General features: G+C 42.3%; 1 protein-coding gene across 5 annotated transcripts; it reads left to right on the top strand.

Annotated features, from left to right (window-relative positions):
* Window positions 1–11,314: 11,314 nt before the first annotated feature.
* LOC141110345 (zonadhesin-like) lies at window positions 11,315–18,752 on the top strand. 5 transcript variants are annotated; one of them, XM_073601645.1, is made up of 4 exons: window positions 11,315–11,808; window positions 13,212–13,270; window positions 13,346–13,408; window positions 18,287–18,752. In XM_073601645.1, exons 2-4 carry the CDS (start codon window positions 13,225–13,227, stop codon window positions 18,640–18,642), a joined length of 465 nt encoding a protein of 154 aa, XP_073457746.1. In that variant the 5' UTR covers window positions 11,315–11,808; window positions 13,212–13,224; the 3' UTR covers window positions 18,643–18,752. The 5 variants fall into 5 exon arrangements, with proteins under 5 accessions (XP_073457746.1, XP_073457749.1, XP_073457745.1 ...); XM_073601648.1 differs by having other exon boundaries at window positions 11,327–11,808; window positions 13,364–13,408; XM_073601644.1 differs by lacking the exon at window positions 11,315–11,808 and adding an exon at window positions 11,861–12,107.
* The last annotated feature ends 214 nt before the right edge of the window (window positions 18,753–18,966 follow it).

The raw sequence follows: 18,966 nt of genomic DNA, 5'->3' as shown, positions 1-18,966 counted from the left end.
AAGATAGGCATACAATCCTGTCCTATAAATATATGTAGGAATATATGGATGTCACAATTGGATTTTTCTTCAAAGTTTCACAGTATTTTCCACATGATCAAAAATATAATCAGTATTCATCTACGGAATTTTGGCAATGTGGTAGAAGGTCTGCCTAACCAGTTTCATTGGTAGTACGCCAGCTGCACCAAAAACAAAATGTAATTACCTTTTGACTCTGACACACCTGGTGTAATAACGGAGAAACCGGTTAGGCAGACCTTCTACCACAGTGATACAAAAAAGACGCCACTTGCTCCCATCTATAGCTGGCTATCGCAGTAAGAAGCATTGGAAGGCTAACAACAGGTACAAACAAGGCCAAGGATAAATCCAAGGGAAAAACCAAGCTTAACTTACCACCAGCCCGCAGACAACCAAATAACCCGTCTAACATTATGCGTTAAAAGCCGGGGTTTAGTCTGCACACATTTGCAAATGCATGCGTAAGCCACAGAGCCTCGTCAAGGCACCCCACAGAGACCAGGGTACCTTGACGATGCTCTGTGGCTTATGCATGCATTTGCAAATGTGTGCAGACTAAACCCCTGCTTTTAACGCATACTGTTAGCGTTATTCGCACATACAGATGTTGGTGGAAGACCATTGACTGCAGAAACCTTCCCGTGGACATGGCAGATCTGTTTGCTCTTTTAAGGATGTTCGTTCATGCCTCACCAAGAGACTGGCCCCTTCATCGCGACTGTATTAACGACCCTAGTAAGCAGATCTGCGTACATGGGAACCATAGCATAACGATACAAAATTATGGCCCACTGAGCCATGATAGAGTATGGCCTGCGCCATTGGTAGCAGTAGGAGTATGCACACGGTTGTGTTCAGAGCCCTGTAAGTAAGTGTTCAAATTGTGAGACCCTTTTTGTCTCATAAGACGCTTGCCGCATGGCTCTGCACACAACCATCTGTACACGTCACTACGGTATTTCTATTTGAATATATACATGTGTGTGATTGGTTCTTTTGAAATAATACAAGTGTCACCTTCCTTTGTTATTTATGTTTACAGTATAAATAAAGGGAGCTGCCTATCCTAGGGAGGATTCTGCTAAGCTCAATGTGATACCAGCATCTGTGTCTGTGTTACTTGAAGATATACAAGTGCGCTTTCCCAGCATTATACAAGAGAGCTGTATTTGTGCTTTTAAGCGCAAAGAAATTATTTGCTTATAAGGAGAAGCTTAAAATTTCCAGGACAGTTTTGGCGAGCCAGGTAGGAGGCCAACAGATCTTCCTAATTCAGCGGACCTCGAGTGGGAAAAGACATCCAGAACCAGAACCAGCAAAGGCCGGCCTATGGTAAGACAACCATACTTCAATTTTTTTGAACATTTTTGCTGTTCTGTGTTCGGGATCTTGATTCTCTGTCCGCTCTATGGGGTAAGTTCTGCTAGGCAAAGAACCTTATGTTTTTTTGTCGCTTTCTGTATAATGGCGGAACTTTAATTGTAGGTTATATTTTTGTCATTGTAAGTAGGTTTATTAATTGGGGGAGAACCTATATTTAAATCCTCTATAGGTCCCATTTAATACAAACCTAAAGTGTATGCTGTGTATGACTGAGCAGGCTGTGTAACTGTATGCTGTGTAATAAGTTTGTGATGCATATGAGAAATAGAAATGTATGAATTATGATTATTACCTATGTAAGGGACAAGTAGATTGCATGAGTCTTGTAGATTGTTTAACTGACTCAAGACACGGATGGTTTGTATTGAAGTCATTTTGAAATGATTTTGTAGAAAGCTTTGGTTTGAAAATTACTGCCGCATATTCAAGTGGCCATGTGGCTGAGGGGGAAGGGCATGCATTGCTGGGACGTCACTTACAATAGTAGCTGTTTGTTGCAAGGGCTGGTCGGTCTCAGGTTTTCTAGGCAATAGCATGGTGGAGTTCTTTTGTTTTGAGATGAAAAGATCATGCATGCAACTATCGCTGTTTGTATTTCTCAATGTCTTGTTCCTGTGGAAGCTGATATGATCTTTCTTTGGGAACTAGAGTGTATGTTTGAGTGTATGTTGTTGTTTGATTGGATAGCCTGTGTTCCTATAGGTCCTAGTTGATGTAGCCTAAAGTGTGTGTCTATGGTTAAGTGTTCATTCTCAATTGTGTAGTCAGTTTTTGTGGAGAAAGTTTTGATTTTCTAGTGAAGAAATCTCAGTTTGTGCTGTTTTAGTGGGAATCAGTAACTGTATTTCATGTGTTAAAGTCACCATGTGGTCCGATTGTTGTTGGCCATTTTATTGCAGTCACCATGTGGTTCGATTGTCATCGGCCATTTTGTTGTAGTCACCATGTGGCCCAGCTTTTGTCGACCATTTTGTTGTAGTCACCATGTGGCCCGGTTTTCGTTTGTTGCAACTGCCATTTCGTGTCTGTTGTGTTTTGGTTCTGGTGGAATAGCTCTGCTTTTGGGCCAGGTTTCTAAGTTTAGTTTGAGTTAAGTAGTACGGTCTATTCTGTGTTAAAAAGGTGATTTTGGTTTGTAGAGGCGCAGTTTTGGTCTTTTTAGCGTTTATACTGGAGAAACCGCATTTGAAGGATTTTATACTGTTTAGCCTGTAAATCATCCCAGAGTGGAAATTGCTCCAATTTCAGGGGTCAGACTCCGGGAACTGAGAAACTGTTTTGTTTAATGTTAAACTCACTGGTTTAAATTGTTTTTCTACTGTTGGATTTCAAAGACACCATTTTGTCATTGCAAATGGTGTAGGCACCGTTTTTGTTTTCTTATGTGTGTGAAGCCATAAGTGAATTTAATCTTTTCAGGTTTAGCTATTTTTGTGCTTTTTATATACTTTTCAGGTAAACTATTGCTTTTTTTGTATTGAATTTTGGTTTTAAGTGAAATCTTTACTATGTACTGAATTTCAATAGATAGTAAGACTAACTTTAACTGTGAGTTTTTGTACTTTTAGCGGTGTGTGTTTTTTTATTAACTTTTTGGGTGTTTTCTTTGAGTTTCTCAGAGGGCAATTCATGCCCCCGCCCCCCCCCCCCATTGTTTTGGGTTTTATCACTTTAGCTGAGTTTTGTATTGTATAGCCTGCAGTAGAAAAAGAAAAGCTTTGGTTGACCTCCTTGAGTCATCTTTTTGCAGGAGTTTCAGTGGTCTGACTGCCCAGGGGATATGGGAGTCGAGGGGGATTCCTTCCCATTTGCAATATGGGGGTTTATCCCACGCTTTTCTGGACAAAAGGTTTTTTAAATTGTCGAAGTCTCCTATATGATGATAGCCATCCCCTTCCTGTCCATTAATATGTAAATAAACCAGTTAGATGGGTTTTTTAGAGCTGAGAAGACAACAAGAAGTTCTTTGCAGGATGTATGCAACAGGAAGTTTGTGGGAGAGGCTTGGGGTCTTTTGAAACAAACATGTTGACACAAAGGGAAGGACGATGGAAAATTACTTTGTTTTTTAAATTCAATTCCAGTTGTTTTGCAAAGTTTTATACTGTAATACAGTTTTGGGTAGCCACTTCAATACCGGGCCTAGTCTGACACTTCTCTCCTACAGGTAAAAATCATCATTTTTTTTGCTAGAAAATTATTCAGAACCCCCAAACATTATATATGTTTTTTTAAAAAATAACAAAACAGTAAAGTTAGCCCAATTTTTTTGTATAATGAGAAAGGTATTGTTACACCAAGTAAATAGATACCTAACATGTCACGCTTTAAAATTGCGTACAATCATGGAATGGCGCCAAACTTCATAACTTAAAACTCTCCATAGGCGACGCTTTAAAATTTATTACAGGTTACTAGTTTAGCGTTACAGAGGAGGTCTAGCACTAGAATTGTTGCACCCGCTCTAACGGACGCGGCGATACTTCACATGTGTGGTTTGAGCGGCGTTTACATATGTTTGCGGGACTTACGTGTGCGTTCGCTTCTGAGCGTGAGCTACCGGGGACAGGGGCATTTTAAATAGTTTTTTTAATTTTACTTGATTTTTTTTATTTTTCCACTGTTTTTTACATTTTTTTGATCACTTTTATTCCTATTACAAGGAATGTAAACATCCCTTGTAATAGGAATCTATGTGACAGGTCCTCTTAATGGAGAGATGCGGGGTCAATAAGGCCCCACATCTCTCCTCCAGGCTGGAAAGCATGAGATTGGGAAAAAAATTTTTCCCAATCTCATGCTGACAGATCACAGCTTAGTTTATTTCCGGGTACCCGGGCGTGACGTCATAACGTCACGCCCGGACCTCCGACGGTCATAGAGATGACTGGCAACCATCTGGTCACTAGATATCTCTATCATCCTCATCCGGCACCGGCCGATTCATTCTCTGGGCTCCCGATGGCACGGGAGAGCACGGAGAAGCACCGGATGGCGGCGGGAGGGTGGGCGTCCCCTCCCGTCGCCTATAAGAACGATCAAGCGATGGAACTGGCGCTATGATCATTCTTATCGTGCACAGAATCGCCGGCTGAAAAGAATGATATCTGAATTATGTCTGTAGCTACAAGCATCATTCAGATATCACCCCACAAACACAAGGACGTTTATATACAGTGGCTGGTTTTGAAGTGGGTAGAGAGAAAACGGGAGGCATCCACGTTATTGTTGTAACATCTAAGTACAGGTAGAAGTCATAATATTATTTTGAATAGTGGAGGATTTCATGGTGTTTTGTAGTTGTCTGACGAACACGTTTAGAAGGCTGTATATCGTGAGACCAGTCGGGCCGTATATAATAGTCGGAATTTGGGTGCGCGATTGTATTAGCATAAAAGGTGAGGAGTAGTTCTCTAGCAGCCCCGGTCAGGCCGTGTACAATAATCAGAATTCTGGGGGTCGGTTATAGTGATAAAGGTGCAAGCAATAACCGCTCCGAAAGTAAAACGCAGGGTTCTCTGGACGCAGAGTTCGCCAAAAAAAGCGATTCAACTCATATGGGCAATGGGCCGTCCATGCAGGGGTGGGAACCAGGCACCCCAGTCAGGCAGCTGCATAGGACATGAGATCTGGGTATGAGGCTAAGGCCCTTGAAGATTGCCATATATGGTCAGAGGGTACAGTAAGGTGTATTCCCATGGAAGGTACTTTTGATGTCTGGAGGTACAAGACACCAGAATAAAAATACCTTGGAAGTAGATCGGCTGTGGCTTCAGAAATCTGTAATGATGAGTGGGTTGATGGATGTGTAGTACACGCTTGTGTGGTTAAAATTCTCATGTCTGTTTTTGAACTATGTGTGGTTGGCCCATGCAAGATTTGGAGCTGCTCTCGTGTTTTTCCCCATTGTATTTTTTTTCTATCGCTAAAAGAGTGAAGGCAGCATTCCGTCTGATTTTTTTTGTTTTTACTATGAAATATCTCCCTCACATTTGTATCTAAATGTTTGTTTCATGTTTTAGTCTTCTCATTGTTTGTATGTAGTAACATGAATATGTTTGAACCTATTTGTCACCCTCCTACATGTCGCTGCTGTTGTGTTTTTGTAGGAACATCAAAGTAAGGGTTACAGAGGGTTCATTGTTGTCGGTTTTGAGGAATGTCAGTGACAATTTACCAATGTTCACGAATGTTGTATTGTTTACCATTCTTTGCAGGTTAAATATGAAGGATAGAGCAATAGCTTTTGTTTATAAGAATCATGAACTTCAAAAGGTCCACCACAGGGTTCATGAGTCCCTCCTGGATCCTGACACAATAACCGGTTTACATTCTTTCCAACCAGGTGACTGGGTCATTGTAAAGAGGCTTGATGGATGAGACAATTGGATTCATGCAGCCACTGCAAGAAGCTGCTCAACTACACCAAAGGATGAGGAGTATCTTTGTTTATTTATATTTTTTAGTTTAGTATATTTTGGCAAGGGTAACGATGAAAAGCATCCCAACTTATTGTTTAACCAATTGCTGCCCGCCCACCGTTATATGACGACGGGACGGTGCAGCTGTTATCCTGGGCCGCTGTCATATGACGTGACGGTGTTCCAGGCCCCCCAGGGGGCGCGCGCGCCGCGTCACTCAGGTCCCGGAGCGCGTTTGCCCGGTAACTGGGTAGGACCATGGATCTGTGTGTTTACATCCTGTCAGAGGACAGGAGATCGATGGCGTGTTCCTTGTACAGAGGAACACCAATCGGTCTCCTCCTCTTGTGAGTCCCCTCCTCCCACAGTTAGAATCACTCCTTAGGAACATAATTAACCCCTACAGTGCCCCCTCCTGGTTAACCCCTTCCAGTCACATTTATACAGCAATCAATGCATTTTTATAGCACGGATTGCTGTATAAATGTGAATGGTCTCAAAAATGTGTCAAAAGTGTCCGATGTGTCCGCCGCAATATCGCAGTCATGATAAAAATCGAAGATCGCCGCCATTACTAGTAAAATTTAAAAAATTGCTATAAATCTATCCCCTTTTTTTGTAGACACTATAACTTTTGCGCAAACCAATAAATATACGCTTATTGCGATATTTTTTACCAAAAATATGTAGAAGAATACGTATCGGCCTAAACTGAGGAAAAAATTTGTTTTTAAAAAAATTTTTTTTCGATATTTATTATAGCAAAAAGTAAAAAATATTGTGTTTTTTTCAAACTTGTCACTCTTTTGTTTATAGCGCAAGAAATAAAAACCGCAGGGGTGATCAAATACCACCAAAAGAAAGCTCTATTAGTGGGGAAAAAATTATAAAAATTTCATTTGGGTACAGTGTTGCATGACCGCGCAATTGTTATTCAAACTGCGACAGCGCTGAAAGCTGAAAATTGGCTTGGGCAGCTGAAAATTGGCTTGGGCAGGTGAAAATGCCCTGTATGGAAGTGGTTAAAGTGTATTTTCCAACTAGCTAAGAAAGTGAACAGGACCAATTGCTGGGTCTACTCTGAATCTCCACCGAGCTTTAGTACCCAAGCGATGACAGTGGTACATGCTATATATGATGTCCATATGGTATGAGGAGTTTTGACAAACTAGTAAAACCTCCAAACAGACATTTGTCAATAGAATTTAATGATACATTTCTAGAGGGTAAAATTTGTTATATTTTTAACAATAGCCCTGGTTCTTGCCAATTTGGGTATCGGGACAAATAGGTAGCTCACAAGTGTGCTTCAGCTTTAGTTTGGTATTTATGTGGGTCTATAGCTTATAAGGTAACTCCCCCTAATGCAACAGGTTCATGCGTTCATCGATTGTTCATGCTGATTGTTTATCAGCGCAGCCCTCCTCAGATGCCCACACTAGACCACCAGGGAAGCCCCCAGGACCACCAGGGAAAGGGGGAAACATGTGGATGACCAGGTACATCCCCCATGGCCATCCACATGTGAAAAAATATGCCCAAAATATGCCAATCAGTGCCCACAAATGGGCACTGACTGACACCTCTGTGGCACATTACAAACAGGGATGCCCAGCAATGACACCCATCAGTGTCATCAGTGCAACCCATCAGTGTCACCTATCAGTGCCCATCAGTGCCCACCTATCAGTGCCCATCCATGCCACCTATCAGTGCCGCCCATAAATACCCATCAGTGCCACCCATAAGTACCCAAGCGAAAGCTGAAAATTGGCCTGGGCAGGAAGGTGTCTAAGTGCCTGGTATTGAAGTGGTTAAACACTGACTTTGTTGGAAGTACCAATAAATATAGCCTTATGAATAATTTGCATTTTTATTCTCGCGCGTGATTGTGTAGATAGGGCCCCAATGCACTGTATTGCCCGGAGGCCTATAATCAGCGGCATCGCTACGGGGTGGCTTTTGGAGCTATAGCCCCGTATCTGGGGCCCATAGCCCCGAGTCTCTGCAGAGGTCCCCAACTACAGGGTCATGGCCCACTACCTGGCCGCGGCCTCTCTGCAGCCAAGTGCAGCGGGCAGCACAGGAGAGCGGGCAGGCAGCACAGAAGAGCCAGGCAGGCGGTCGAGCTAGCAGAGATATGACATCATCTCTCACCACCGGCCTTGCATCAACGATGTTCCACCCTCACTATGCAGCCATGGGCAGCAGAGAGATTGCATCATCTCTCACTGCCTGCCCCCTCTCTGGTGACCCTGACGTAAGGAGCAGCTCTCTGGGAACTCTGAGGTAATGAGAGTCTCTCTGGGGACCCTGATGCAAGGGGGAGGCCCCCTGGGGACTCTGATGTAAGGGGGGCTTTCTGAGGACCCTGATGTAAGGAGGGGCTCTCTGGGGACCCTGATGAAAGGGGTAGGCTCTCTGGGGACCCTGATGTAAGGGGGAGGCTCTCTGGGGACCCTGATGCAAGGGGGAGGCTCTTTGTGGATCCTGTTGCAAGTGGGAGGCTCTCTGATTTAAGGGGGCTCTCTGGGGACCCTGATGCAAGGGGGAGGCGCTCTGTGGAACCTGATGCAAGTGGGAAGCTTTCTAGGGGCTCTGATGAAAGGGGGCTCTCTGGGGTCACTGATGTAAGGGGGGGGCTCTCTGGGGACCCTGATGTAATGATTATATATATATATATATATATATATATATATATATATATATACACACACACACACACGTAATATATACATGTGTCCATTTGTTCGGAAAGTCCGTCGGAAGTCTGCTGAATGTCCGTCGGATAGACCGTCGGACCAGTCTGGTCGAAAAGTCTGCTGGTGTGTACGCGGCATAAGATGCGTGTCTTCCTTTATACTGCTCCACATTCATATATCATATGCCATACCATTTGCTGGTCCAGTGTCTGCCCAACCTTGTATTAACTCTCCTCTTCTATACTTCTCCACATTCATGTACATTCCATTCTTCTCTTCTTCATATTGCTGTATTATATCTCATACTCTTTGGTGGTCTAGTGTCTGCCCAATGCTGCATTGCCTGCCCTCCTTTATACTCCTCTACATTTATGTATTATATCTCATACTATTCCTCTCGTGTCCCTGTTAATACATAATCCTGGTGCTTTTGCAGTTCTTGACTGTGCTTACCAATGTCAGCTCCTGCTGTGGTCTATGCTTGCTACAAAGTTACAATGTCTGTGGACTGAGGAAATGCTTTCTTCAGCCTGAAGCAGACTTATTACATTATTCCAGCCTAGGCAAGGTCACTCTACTGGAGTTTGAGGATGACTTTACACAGGTTGGACTTGATGGACTTGTGTCCTTTTTCGACCTCACCTACTATGTAACCAAAATTAATCAAAGAATATATAAACCCAGAATTTCATATCCCTATCCTGATATGTGTATGCTGTACCATGCGCTTGTATGAAAAAGTTTCCTGTTCTCTTTATATTGCTTCCTTTGTGTGAAATCCCCTGTGTTCATGCCAGTCCTTCTGCTTTCCTAATAAAACACATAAGGCCTATTTTTCAGACTTGGTGTTTACAAGTTAAAATAATAATTTTTTTTTTTGCTAGAAAATTACTTAGAACCCCCAAACATTATATATATTTTTTCTAACACCCTAGAGAATAAAATGGAGGTCGTTGCAATACTTTCTGTCCCACAGTATTTGCACAGCGGTCTTACAAGTGCACTCTTTTTTTGGAAAAAATACACTTTTTTCAATTAAAAAATAAGACAACAGTGAAGTTAGCCCAATTTTTTAAAATATTTTGAAAGATAATGTTGCACCGAGTAAATTAATACCCAACATGTCACGCTTCAAAATTGCTCCCGCTCGTGAAATGGCGACAAACATTTACCCTCAAAAATCTCCAACTGGCGATGTTTAAAAAATTCTACAGGATACATGTTTTGAGTTACAGAGGAGGTCTAGGGCTAGAATTATTTCTCTCGCTCTAACGATCGTGGTGATACCTCACATGTGTGGTTTTCATATGCGGGCGCTACTCACGTATGCGTTTGCTTCTGCGCGCGAGCTGGGCGGGACAGGGCAGTTTTTTAGAAAAAAATGTTTTATTATTATTTATTTTGCTTTTTATTTTTTATTTTGACACAATCCTTTTGAAAAAAAAAATTTTGGGTCACTTTTATTCTATTACAAAGAATGTAAACATCCCTTGTAATAGAGAAAAGGATGACAGGGCCTCTTAACTATGAGATCTGGGGGGTCAAAAACACCTCAGATCTCATATTTACACTAAAATGCAATAAAAAAAAATGTCATTTGAAAAAAAACAAAAAAATAAGAAAATTCTCCTTTAAGTGCATTGGGCGGAAGTGACGTTTGATGTTGCTTCCGCCAGTCAATGCTATGGAGCTGAGTGGGGGTTGTCTTCCCCTCACTTGGCAGCCAGCCTCACAAGGGAGCAGACGCGATTGTCTCCGCCATTACCGGTGGGTCCGGTAAGCGGAGGAGACCCCCGAAACGTGGCGGGAGGGGGGCCCTCTCCTGCCCCTAATAAAAGTGATCTTGCGGCGAATCCGCCAAGAAGACAACTTTTTTCTGAAAGCGGACCGCCCGCTGAAGAAGAGGATACCGGGGTTATGGCAGCTATATGCTGCCATAACCCCGGTATTCCTCTTCAAAGAGCCGCTGTATAATGACAGCGAGTGGTTAAAAACCCACCACACTAGGCATGAGAGCACAGCGTGGTCAGTTTTATAATTGTGCTGGGAACTCAGCCTGCTTTCCTCCAATGATCAGACTTGTGCTGACAACCCCCCCAGCCATTCACTGGGAAGATCAGTGTTCTGCTGTTTCTCCTCCCCTACCTCTGCAAACTCCTTATGCAACTGGGAACAGACAGTATGTGATCTCTTATAGAAAAAGAAGGAAAAATGTATTTATAATGTTTTATATCTCTACAAAAATGTTTTGCCTTTCATTTCTATTTTAAATTTAATGGGTTTTTTTTTGTTTTTTTTTTTACAAGGTGAGGGCTCACATAGGCTTTAATGCAGGCTAATAAAGCACCTAAGAGGTCCGCTTTAACCGCTTATGGACCGACCCACGCAGATACACTGCGGCAAGGTAGCCCACCCTGTGCAAAATCACGTACAGGTACGTGATTTCGAGCAGTGGGTCTGGGGGGCGCGCATGTCCAATCACAGCCAAATCAGCGGGACCCGACGTAAAAAAAATTAAAATAATAAAAATTCCATAAAAAAAAATAATAAAAATGCCATAAAAATATCCCATAATTTGTAGACTATAACTGTTGTGCAAACCAATCAATATACAGTACACTTAATGGGATTTTTTTTTAATCCAAAAACATGTAGCAGAATACATATTGGCCTAAACTGATGAAGAAATTAGATTTTTTAAAAATTTTTATTGGATGTGTTTTATAGCAGAAAGTAAAAAAATACTGTTCTTTTTCAAAATTGTTGGTCTTTTTTTGTTTATAGCGCAAAAAAAAAAAAAAAAAAACGCAGAGGTGATCAAATCCTACCAAAATAAAGCTCTATTTGTGGGGAAAAAAAGGACATCAATTTTATTTGGGTACAACGTCGCACGACCGCGCAATTGTCAGTTACTGTAAAGTAACGCCGTGCCGTATGGCAAAAAATGGCCTGGTCACGAAGGGGAGTTAAAATTTCAGAAAAAATATGAATACTAGCTCTGAATGTCATAGTAATACGACTGGAATTGTTTTGTCCCTGGTATGAATTTCCAGATTGTGTAGCAATGTTCATCTGTGTCCTGCCAAGAAAAAATACAATTAGCCCAAGAGGTGGAATCTAAGCCAATGACAACAGACCGAATCAATCACATTCATATATACTTTGTATCCAAATGTAAAACCTTCCAAACCACATATAATGAGTCATATGGAGTGAGGCCAGAATTCAGAGTGTCCCAGTACATATTATTATACACCATCCAATGTTACCAGCAGCAGGTAAAAGAGCAAGGACAGGCGGAGGTGTTTGTGATCTGCAGTGTCCTGCGTCAGCTCTGTATATACAGTGACTCACTACACACAATGCAATCACAATACAATTGCAAGGATGGTGTTGTTATCTCCTGCATGATTGCAATACCGTCTTATAAGAACAGTATATGTACCAAAGAATTTTCTGTCAAACGATTTAGCAATCGGTGATTGCAAAATAACCAGCTAGGTAATATTAGCAAACAGTTTAGACTTTATAAAAAGAAGGGGTGGCTGAATGCTCCAAACACAGACTGTAGAACAAGGTAAAGCTAAGAAGGTTATTTTCTGTTATTATTATTATTATTATTATTATTATTATTATATGTTTTATTATTATTGCGTGTATAAGTAATAACAGTGGTGGTGTATTATTATTATTTGTATTATTCATGTATGTATTAGTAATAGCAGTGGTGGTGTATTATTATTATTATTATTATTATTACTAATTTTATTAATATTATTATTATTTGTCTTCTTATTGAAAATATTGGTATTAGCAGTGGTTGTTTTTTTTCTAATTATTATTATTATTATTATTATTATTATTATTATTATTATTATCTGTATTTTGATTATTAATATTCTTATTTGTACTGATACTTGTATTATTATTATTTTTATTTTTATTATTACTGTATGTATTAGTGTTAACATAGATGGTGTATTATTATTATTATTATTATTAGTAGTAGTAGTAGTAGTAATAGTAGTAGTGGTAATAGTAGTAGTAGTACTATTGTTATTTTTTATTATAATTTGTATTGTTATTAATGTTTTACTGTATTTTTACTGTTATTTCATTCATTAGCATTACTAGTGGTGGTTTATTATTATTGTATGTATTAGTAATAGCAATAGTGGTGTAATAATATTATTTTGTATTGTTTATGATTATTATTATTATTAATAATAATAATAATAATAATAATAATAATAATAATAATAATAATAATAATAATAATAATATTGAATGTATTAATATTAGCAGTGGTGATGTATTATTAATACTTGTATTATTATTATTATTATCAGTATTAGTATTAGTATTAGTATTATTTGTACTGTTATTTGTATTAGTATTAGCAGTGGTGGTGTATTATTAATATTTATATTATTATTATTATTTGTACTTTTGTTTGTATTATTATGTGTAGTAGTATTAGCAGCAGCTGAGTCTGAGCATAGTGAGGGTGATTTCAGTACCGTCAGCCAAGAAGGCAGTTTTGTTTGGCAGATACTGTAATTTCTCGAAGCTCGGGTGGCCCCAGCCAAATCTGTTTATTTCCACACCACATTATTATTTTATAGCATGTTGGCTTTTGATTTGCTCTTCTTAAAATGTTGTAATTGGGATTTAATTGCAGACACAGATCAGCCATGGCCACATCAAGGTGTCAGATGGTGATTCAGCTTTTGGTGTTGGGTGAGTCTGCTTTATCATATAGAGACATTTCTGGATGATTGTTGTATATGTGCCCCTCCTATGATATCAATTCAGATTTTTGTTTGCTCTCAGCTTTCAGCATGCTTCTGATTGGGGAAAGCCAAGCTGCCACCACACGTAAGTAACCCCACCGACCCTTCTCTAGAAGAGTTTATTTCCATTGGGAGCTCAGCACTTGTCAACACTTCAGACGTTGAAAGGGACAACTTTTATGCATCCAGGAACAATAAGCAAATACAACCTATTACTGTACCTCTGCCTTCCCATTCCTCGTGCTTTGAATGTTTGTGAAGCCGCCGTCTCATTGGGTCCCAAGCCCTACTATATAGAAGCCATGATTTCCATACAATTATAATAGCCACTTGATGATAACCAAAAAGGCCATTGTAACCCTTTGCAATGTTCATATTCAGCCTGAGCCAGCAGGGGAGTTACTAGGTGGCAAAAAGACCAGGGCTTCAGCCCAAATTCCAAGGCCGGCACGGGAGAGGGGGTCTAAGGTGGCAGCATTGGGTTTTTTGGCTGGGCGGTGTAGTTGTGTGGCGGGGGGGTAAGCTCACTTGCTGGTTGCTGCCTGGCTTACCGGTGCCCATCAATGCTGACCACTAAACTCATCTGCCTGCCACACTGACCTACTTGCCTGCCACACTGACCTACCTGACATACATACACTGACCTACCTATCTGTCATACATACACTGACCTACTTACCTGACATGCACTGACCTATCTGACATGCACTGACCTACCTGACATGCACTGACCTACCTGACATACATACACTGACCTACCTGACACACACTGACCTACCTGACATACATACACTGACCTACCTGACACACACTGACCTACCTGACATACATACACTGACCTACCTGACACACACACTGACCTTACTGACATACACTGACCTACCTGACATACATACACTGACCTACCTGACACACACTGACCTACCTGACATACACTGACCTGCCTACCTGACATACACTGACTTACCTACCTGACATACATACACTGACCTACCTGATACACACTGACCTACCTGACATACACTGACCTACCTACCTGACATACACTGACCTACCTACCTAACATACACTGACCTACCTGACACACACTGACCTACATACACTGACGGTAGTGACACACACTGACCTACCTAACCAGGAATCTTCATGTGTCCTGCAGAAGCAGCTCAGCCGTGGTCTGCGGTGCACCCCCATCATCACAGCAGGCAGCCGGAGGAGAGGAGGAGAGGAGGAGAGGAGCAGAGCCAAGCGCCCAGCTGGGATCTCACGCGGCTGCCGCGTTGTAATTCCCACCTTCTGGAGCCTGCAGTGCCTATGATGGACGTCACACGTCCTGCGGTCCCACCATTGGACCAGTGGGATGTCCATCAGTGCTGCAGACTCCAGAAGGGGAGACCTGCTATGTGACGCGGCGGCACTTGGTGGCACTCGGCGGCACTCGGGATAAGACCGGTCCGCGCTCGGCGACGCTTGGGACTATTAATAGAACGGTGCCCACTCGAGACCTGGGGCTTTTTGGGGACCCACTTGGGGCTTCAGCCACGGTGAGCCCCCCCCCCCCCCCGCCGACGCCACTGTGAGCCAGTCATCTGTACAATATAGAGAGCAGCTACCTGTATGATTCAATGTCCTCAGTGCTAGTAGCCATAAATGGATTCTGTATTGCACTGCGTTCATGTAACCACTTGAGATGCTGATCGCAAACTGCTGGAAGAAGGCAACCCTTACATGACTTTAGTTAGGCCCCTCCTCGTCATCTCATGCACTTCAACTTAAATGTTACCCTCTAATCCCCAAGGTGAAAATTTAGATCTCCCTTGACCCCAACACTAACCCGGCTCAACAACAGACCCAAGTAAGGATAGGTGCGAGGTGCTGAAAATACATTTTTTTTTTAGATACTAGAAGATCTTTACTTGGGCCTAAAATACCCTTGGTTTTGAAGCCCCCACAAAAAGGAACCTTTCAAATCAAGGGGGTCACCAATCTTGAGTAGTATAGGTATCTGAACTAGAAGGAGTGCCAAACATACATGGTGATCCACAAACTGCAAAAGTACAACCACAAGGAACTAACATCTTTCGAGGAACAAACCAGCCCCCTTCATCAAGGCTACAAAGAGACGCACACACCCAACATACGTTATAGAAATGACCCCAGCAAAGACACTCTTATCTCATACCGAGCCTGAAAGTTACCCAGAGCCAAGAATCCACCAATCTGTTCCAAAACAAAAGTAAAGAAAGTAAATATAGTATTTGACAAATACAGTGTGTGCGATTAAATTCCATTTCTATAGCCTGTGTTCTCTGCCAGTGCTGATTTGTTATCAGTTACATTAAATATGAACAAAGCATACCCCTCTATAGTGTGTACTTGTCTCAATCCAGAGCACTTAGTGCAACTGACAGCTCTGTTCCTGTGTGCTGTGTGAATGGGGGGAGGGGGGGTGTCATCTCCCTCCAATCAGCTCTCAGAGCTCACTGTGCTCTGCAGTGTGTCAAACAAACCACCCACCGCCCCCTGTTCGATCGGTCTGTCAGTCTAACCCCCCTCCATTGCTCGGTCTATCGGCAAACCACCCCCCATCACTTGCTCGTCCCCCCACCAGCCCCGCACCTACACCATCTAGGTCGCGTGCAGCTTCGGCGGCTTCCCCCTGCATGTCCTCCTCCTCGGCGGCTTCCTCCTTGACGGCCCATGCGGTCGCTTCTTCTCTCGGTCAATCGAGTCTTAAGACCCGCTTCCTGGTTGGCTGGGAGGAGTAGCAGGAAGACAATAGGGAATATTAATTCCCTATTGTCACACAACTGGGTGGGCTCAGGGTGCAGTGCTCTGCGCCCCCGAGCCCACCCTTTTTGAGCCTCAGGCTCTAATCATGTGCTTAAAAAAAAAAAACCCATTGAAATCCATGCTTCCAGTGCACTGCATGTAGATTAGGGGCGGGCATAGTGAAGGGAACTCTTAAGGTGCCAGCATAAGACATTTTGGACAATTTCATCAGTGTTCCATCAGTGCAGGCCAGTCAAGTTCCTCCACCCCAAACTCGCTCATCCATGCTTTGTGCACTGGTGTGCAGTCATGTTGGAACAGGAAGGGGCCATCTCCAAACTGTTCCCACAAAGTTGGGAGCATAAAATTGTCCAAAATGTCTTGGTATGCTGACACCTTAAGAGTTCCCTTCACTGGAACTAAGAGGCCAAACCCAACCCCTGAAAAACAACCCCCACACCATAATCCCCCCTCCACCAATTGATTTGGATCAGTGCATGAAGCAAGGTCCATAAAGACAGGAATGAGCGAGTCTGGGAAGGAGGAACTTGTCTGGCCTGCACTGAGTCCTGGCCTCAACCCCACAGAACACCTTTGGGATGAATTAGAGCGAAGACTGCGAGCCAGGCCTTCTCGTCCAACATCAGTGCCTGACCTCACAAATGCACTTCTGGAAGAACGGCCAAACATTCCCATAGACACCCTCCTAAACCTTGTGTACAGCCTTCCCATAGTTGAGTAAATAAATGCGCAGTATAAAATGTATTTACTCAATTTCTTTACACAATTAGACTTTGGACTTACTACGAGCTGCTCCCCACAGATTCACAAATATTTTTAATTTTAGTTTATTGTTTGGTTCAGTGTGCGTGGCTTATAGGTATCACCTATTTTTTCAGCCTTCCCATAAGAGATGAAGCTGTTATAGCTGCAAAGGGTGGTCCAACTCAATATTGAACCCTACGGACTAAGACTGGGATGCCATTAAAGTTCATGTGTGTGTAAAGGCAGGCGTCCCAGTACTTTTGGTAATATAGTGTATATAAGATCAGCGTTTTTAACAAGGTTTTCTGTTGCACTTCAGCCCCGGAAGAATTTACCCCCTTCCTGACCAGAGCACTTTTTGCGACACAGCACTGTGTTGCTTTAACTGACAATTGCGCGGTCGTGCGACGTTGCACCCAAACAAAATTGATGCCCTTTTTTTCCCACAAATAGAGCTTTCTTTTGGTGGTATTTGATCACCTCTGCAGTTTTTATTTTTTGTGCTATAAACAAAAACAGAGCGACGATTTTGAAAAAAAAAGCAATATTTTTTACTTTTTGGTATAATAAATATCCCCCAAAAATATATAAAAAAACTATTTTTTTCCTCAGTTTAGGCCGATACGTATTCTTCTACATATTTTTGGTAAAAAAAAAATTGCAATAAGCAATATATTGATTGGTTTGTGCAAAAGTTATAGCGTCTACAAAATAGGGGATAGATTTATGGCATTTTTATTATAATTTTTTTTTTATTAGTAATGGCGGCGATCTGCTATTTTTATCATGACTGCGACATTATGGCGGACACATCGGACATTTTTGACACTATTTTGGGACCATTGTCATTTATACAGCGATCAGTGCTATAAAAAGGCACTGATTACTGTGTAAATGACACTGGCAGAGAAGGGGTTAAACACCAGGGGGCGATCAAGGGCTTAATTGTGTCCTAGGGAGTGATTCTAACTGTGGGGGGGGGGGTGGGCTTCCACTCACATGACAGCGATCACTGCTCCTGATGACAGGGAGGTCATCAGGAGCAGAACAGGGAAATGCCTTGTTTAGATAGGGATCTCCGCGTTTTGCTGCTCCGTGACACGATCGCGGGTCACGCGGGCACGGTCACGGAGCACACGGCGGATACGCGCGTGCCCACAATGCCGCTTCTTAAAGGGGACGTACCTGTACGCCCATTTGCACAGCCGTGCCATTGTGCCGACGTATATATTGTCGTGCGCTGGTCGGTAAGCGATTAAATCATGTAAAAAAAAATGTATTTATTTATTTGTGGCACATATAAAGCCCGACTTGTATATCTCTCTCCTTTTTTGAACATTAAAAGGATTCTTTACCTTGTACATTTTGGTTATGTTCTCTGGTTATTCATCATTCTTTCCATAACCTCTTGCTTTTTCCACTGTAGAAGTTCCATGCCCTCCTAACTCATCCTACGGCTGCAGATCTCCTTGCTACAGTAGCTGTGACTCCCTCCCCCTCACCGCCTGCACCGGGAAGTGTACGCCGGCTTGTATGTGTAATGAAGGGTTCGTCTTCCAATCAGCGGATTCGGATGTCTGTGTGCCCGTCAGCTCTTGTGAAGTGACCTGCCAGGAAAACGCACACTTTGTGCCGTGTTACAGGACACCTCTGCCGACTTGTGACAATCTGGGCATCCACTACCAACAATCTCGGTACTGCATGCCCCGCTGTGTGTGCGATGACGGGTACGTCCTGTCCAATGAGCCCAATCCTCGCTGTATAAACAAGAAGAAGTGCTGACTGTAAAATAAAAAAAATGACATTGTTTAGACCCAATGTAGCTTATATTTACTGAAAACCTGCAAAATCTATCTGTGTAATGTCCTATACAGTAAAATCTTGGATTGCAAGTATAATTCATTCCAGAAACGTGCTTGTAATCCAAAGCACTTGTATATCAAAGCAAATTTCCCCATAAGAAATAATGGAAACTCAAATGATTCATTCCACAACCATTTATTCATAGGTCCTTCAGTTTATAGTCCATATAAAAAGATTATAGCAATGTGATCAGGTTGTGTAACCATAAAATGTCCTTCTACAAATGGAAGCCTCCACAAGGGG

The sequence above is a fragment of the Aquarana catesbeiana genome, linkage group LG10 (genome assembly GCF_042186555.1).
Source record: "Aquarana catesbeiana isolate 2022-GZ linkage group LG10, ASM4218655v1, whole genome shotgun sequence".
NCBI classification, from domain to species: Eukaryota; Metazoa; Chordata; class Amphibia; order Anura; family Ranidae; genus Aquarana; species Aquarana catesbeiana.
Note: the sequence above shows the minus strand (reverse complement) of the source record. Positions and strands in the feature narration are given on the sequence as shown.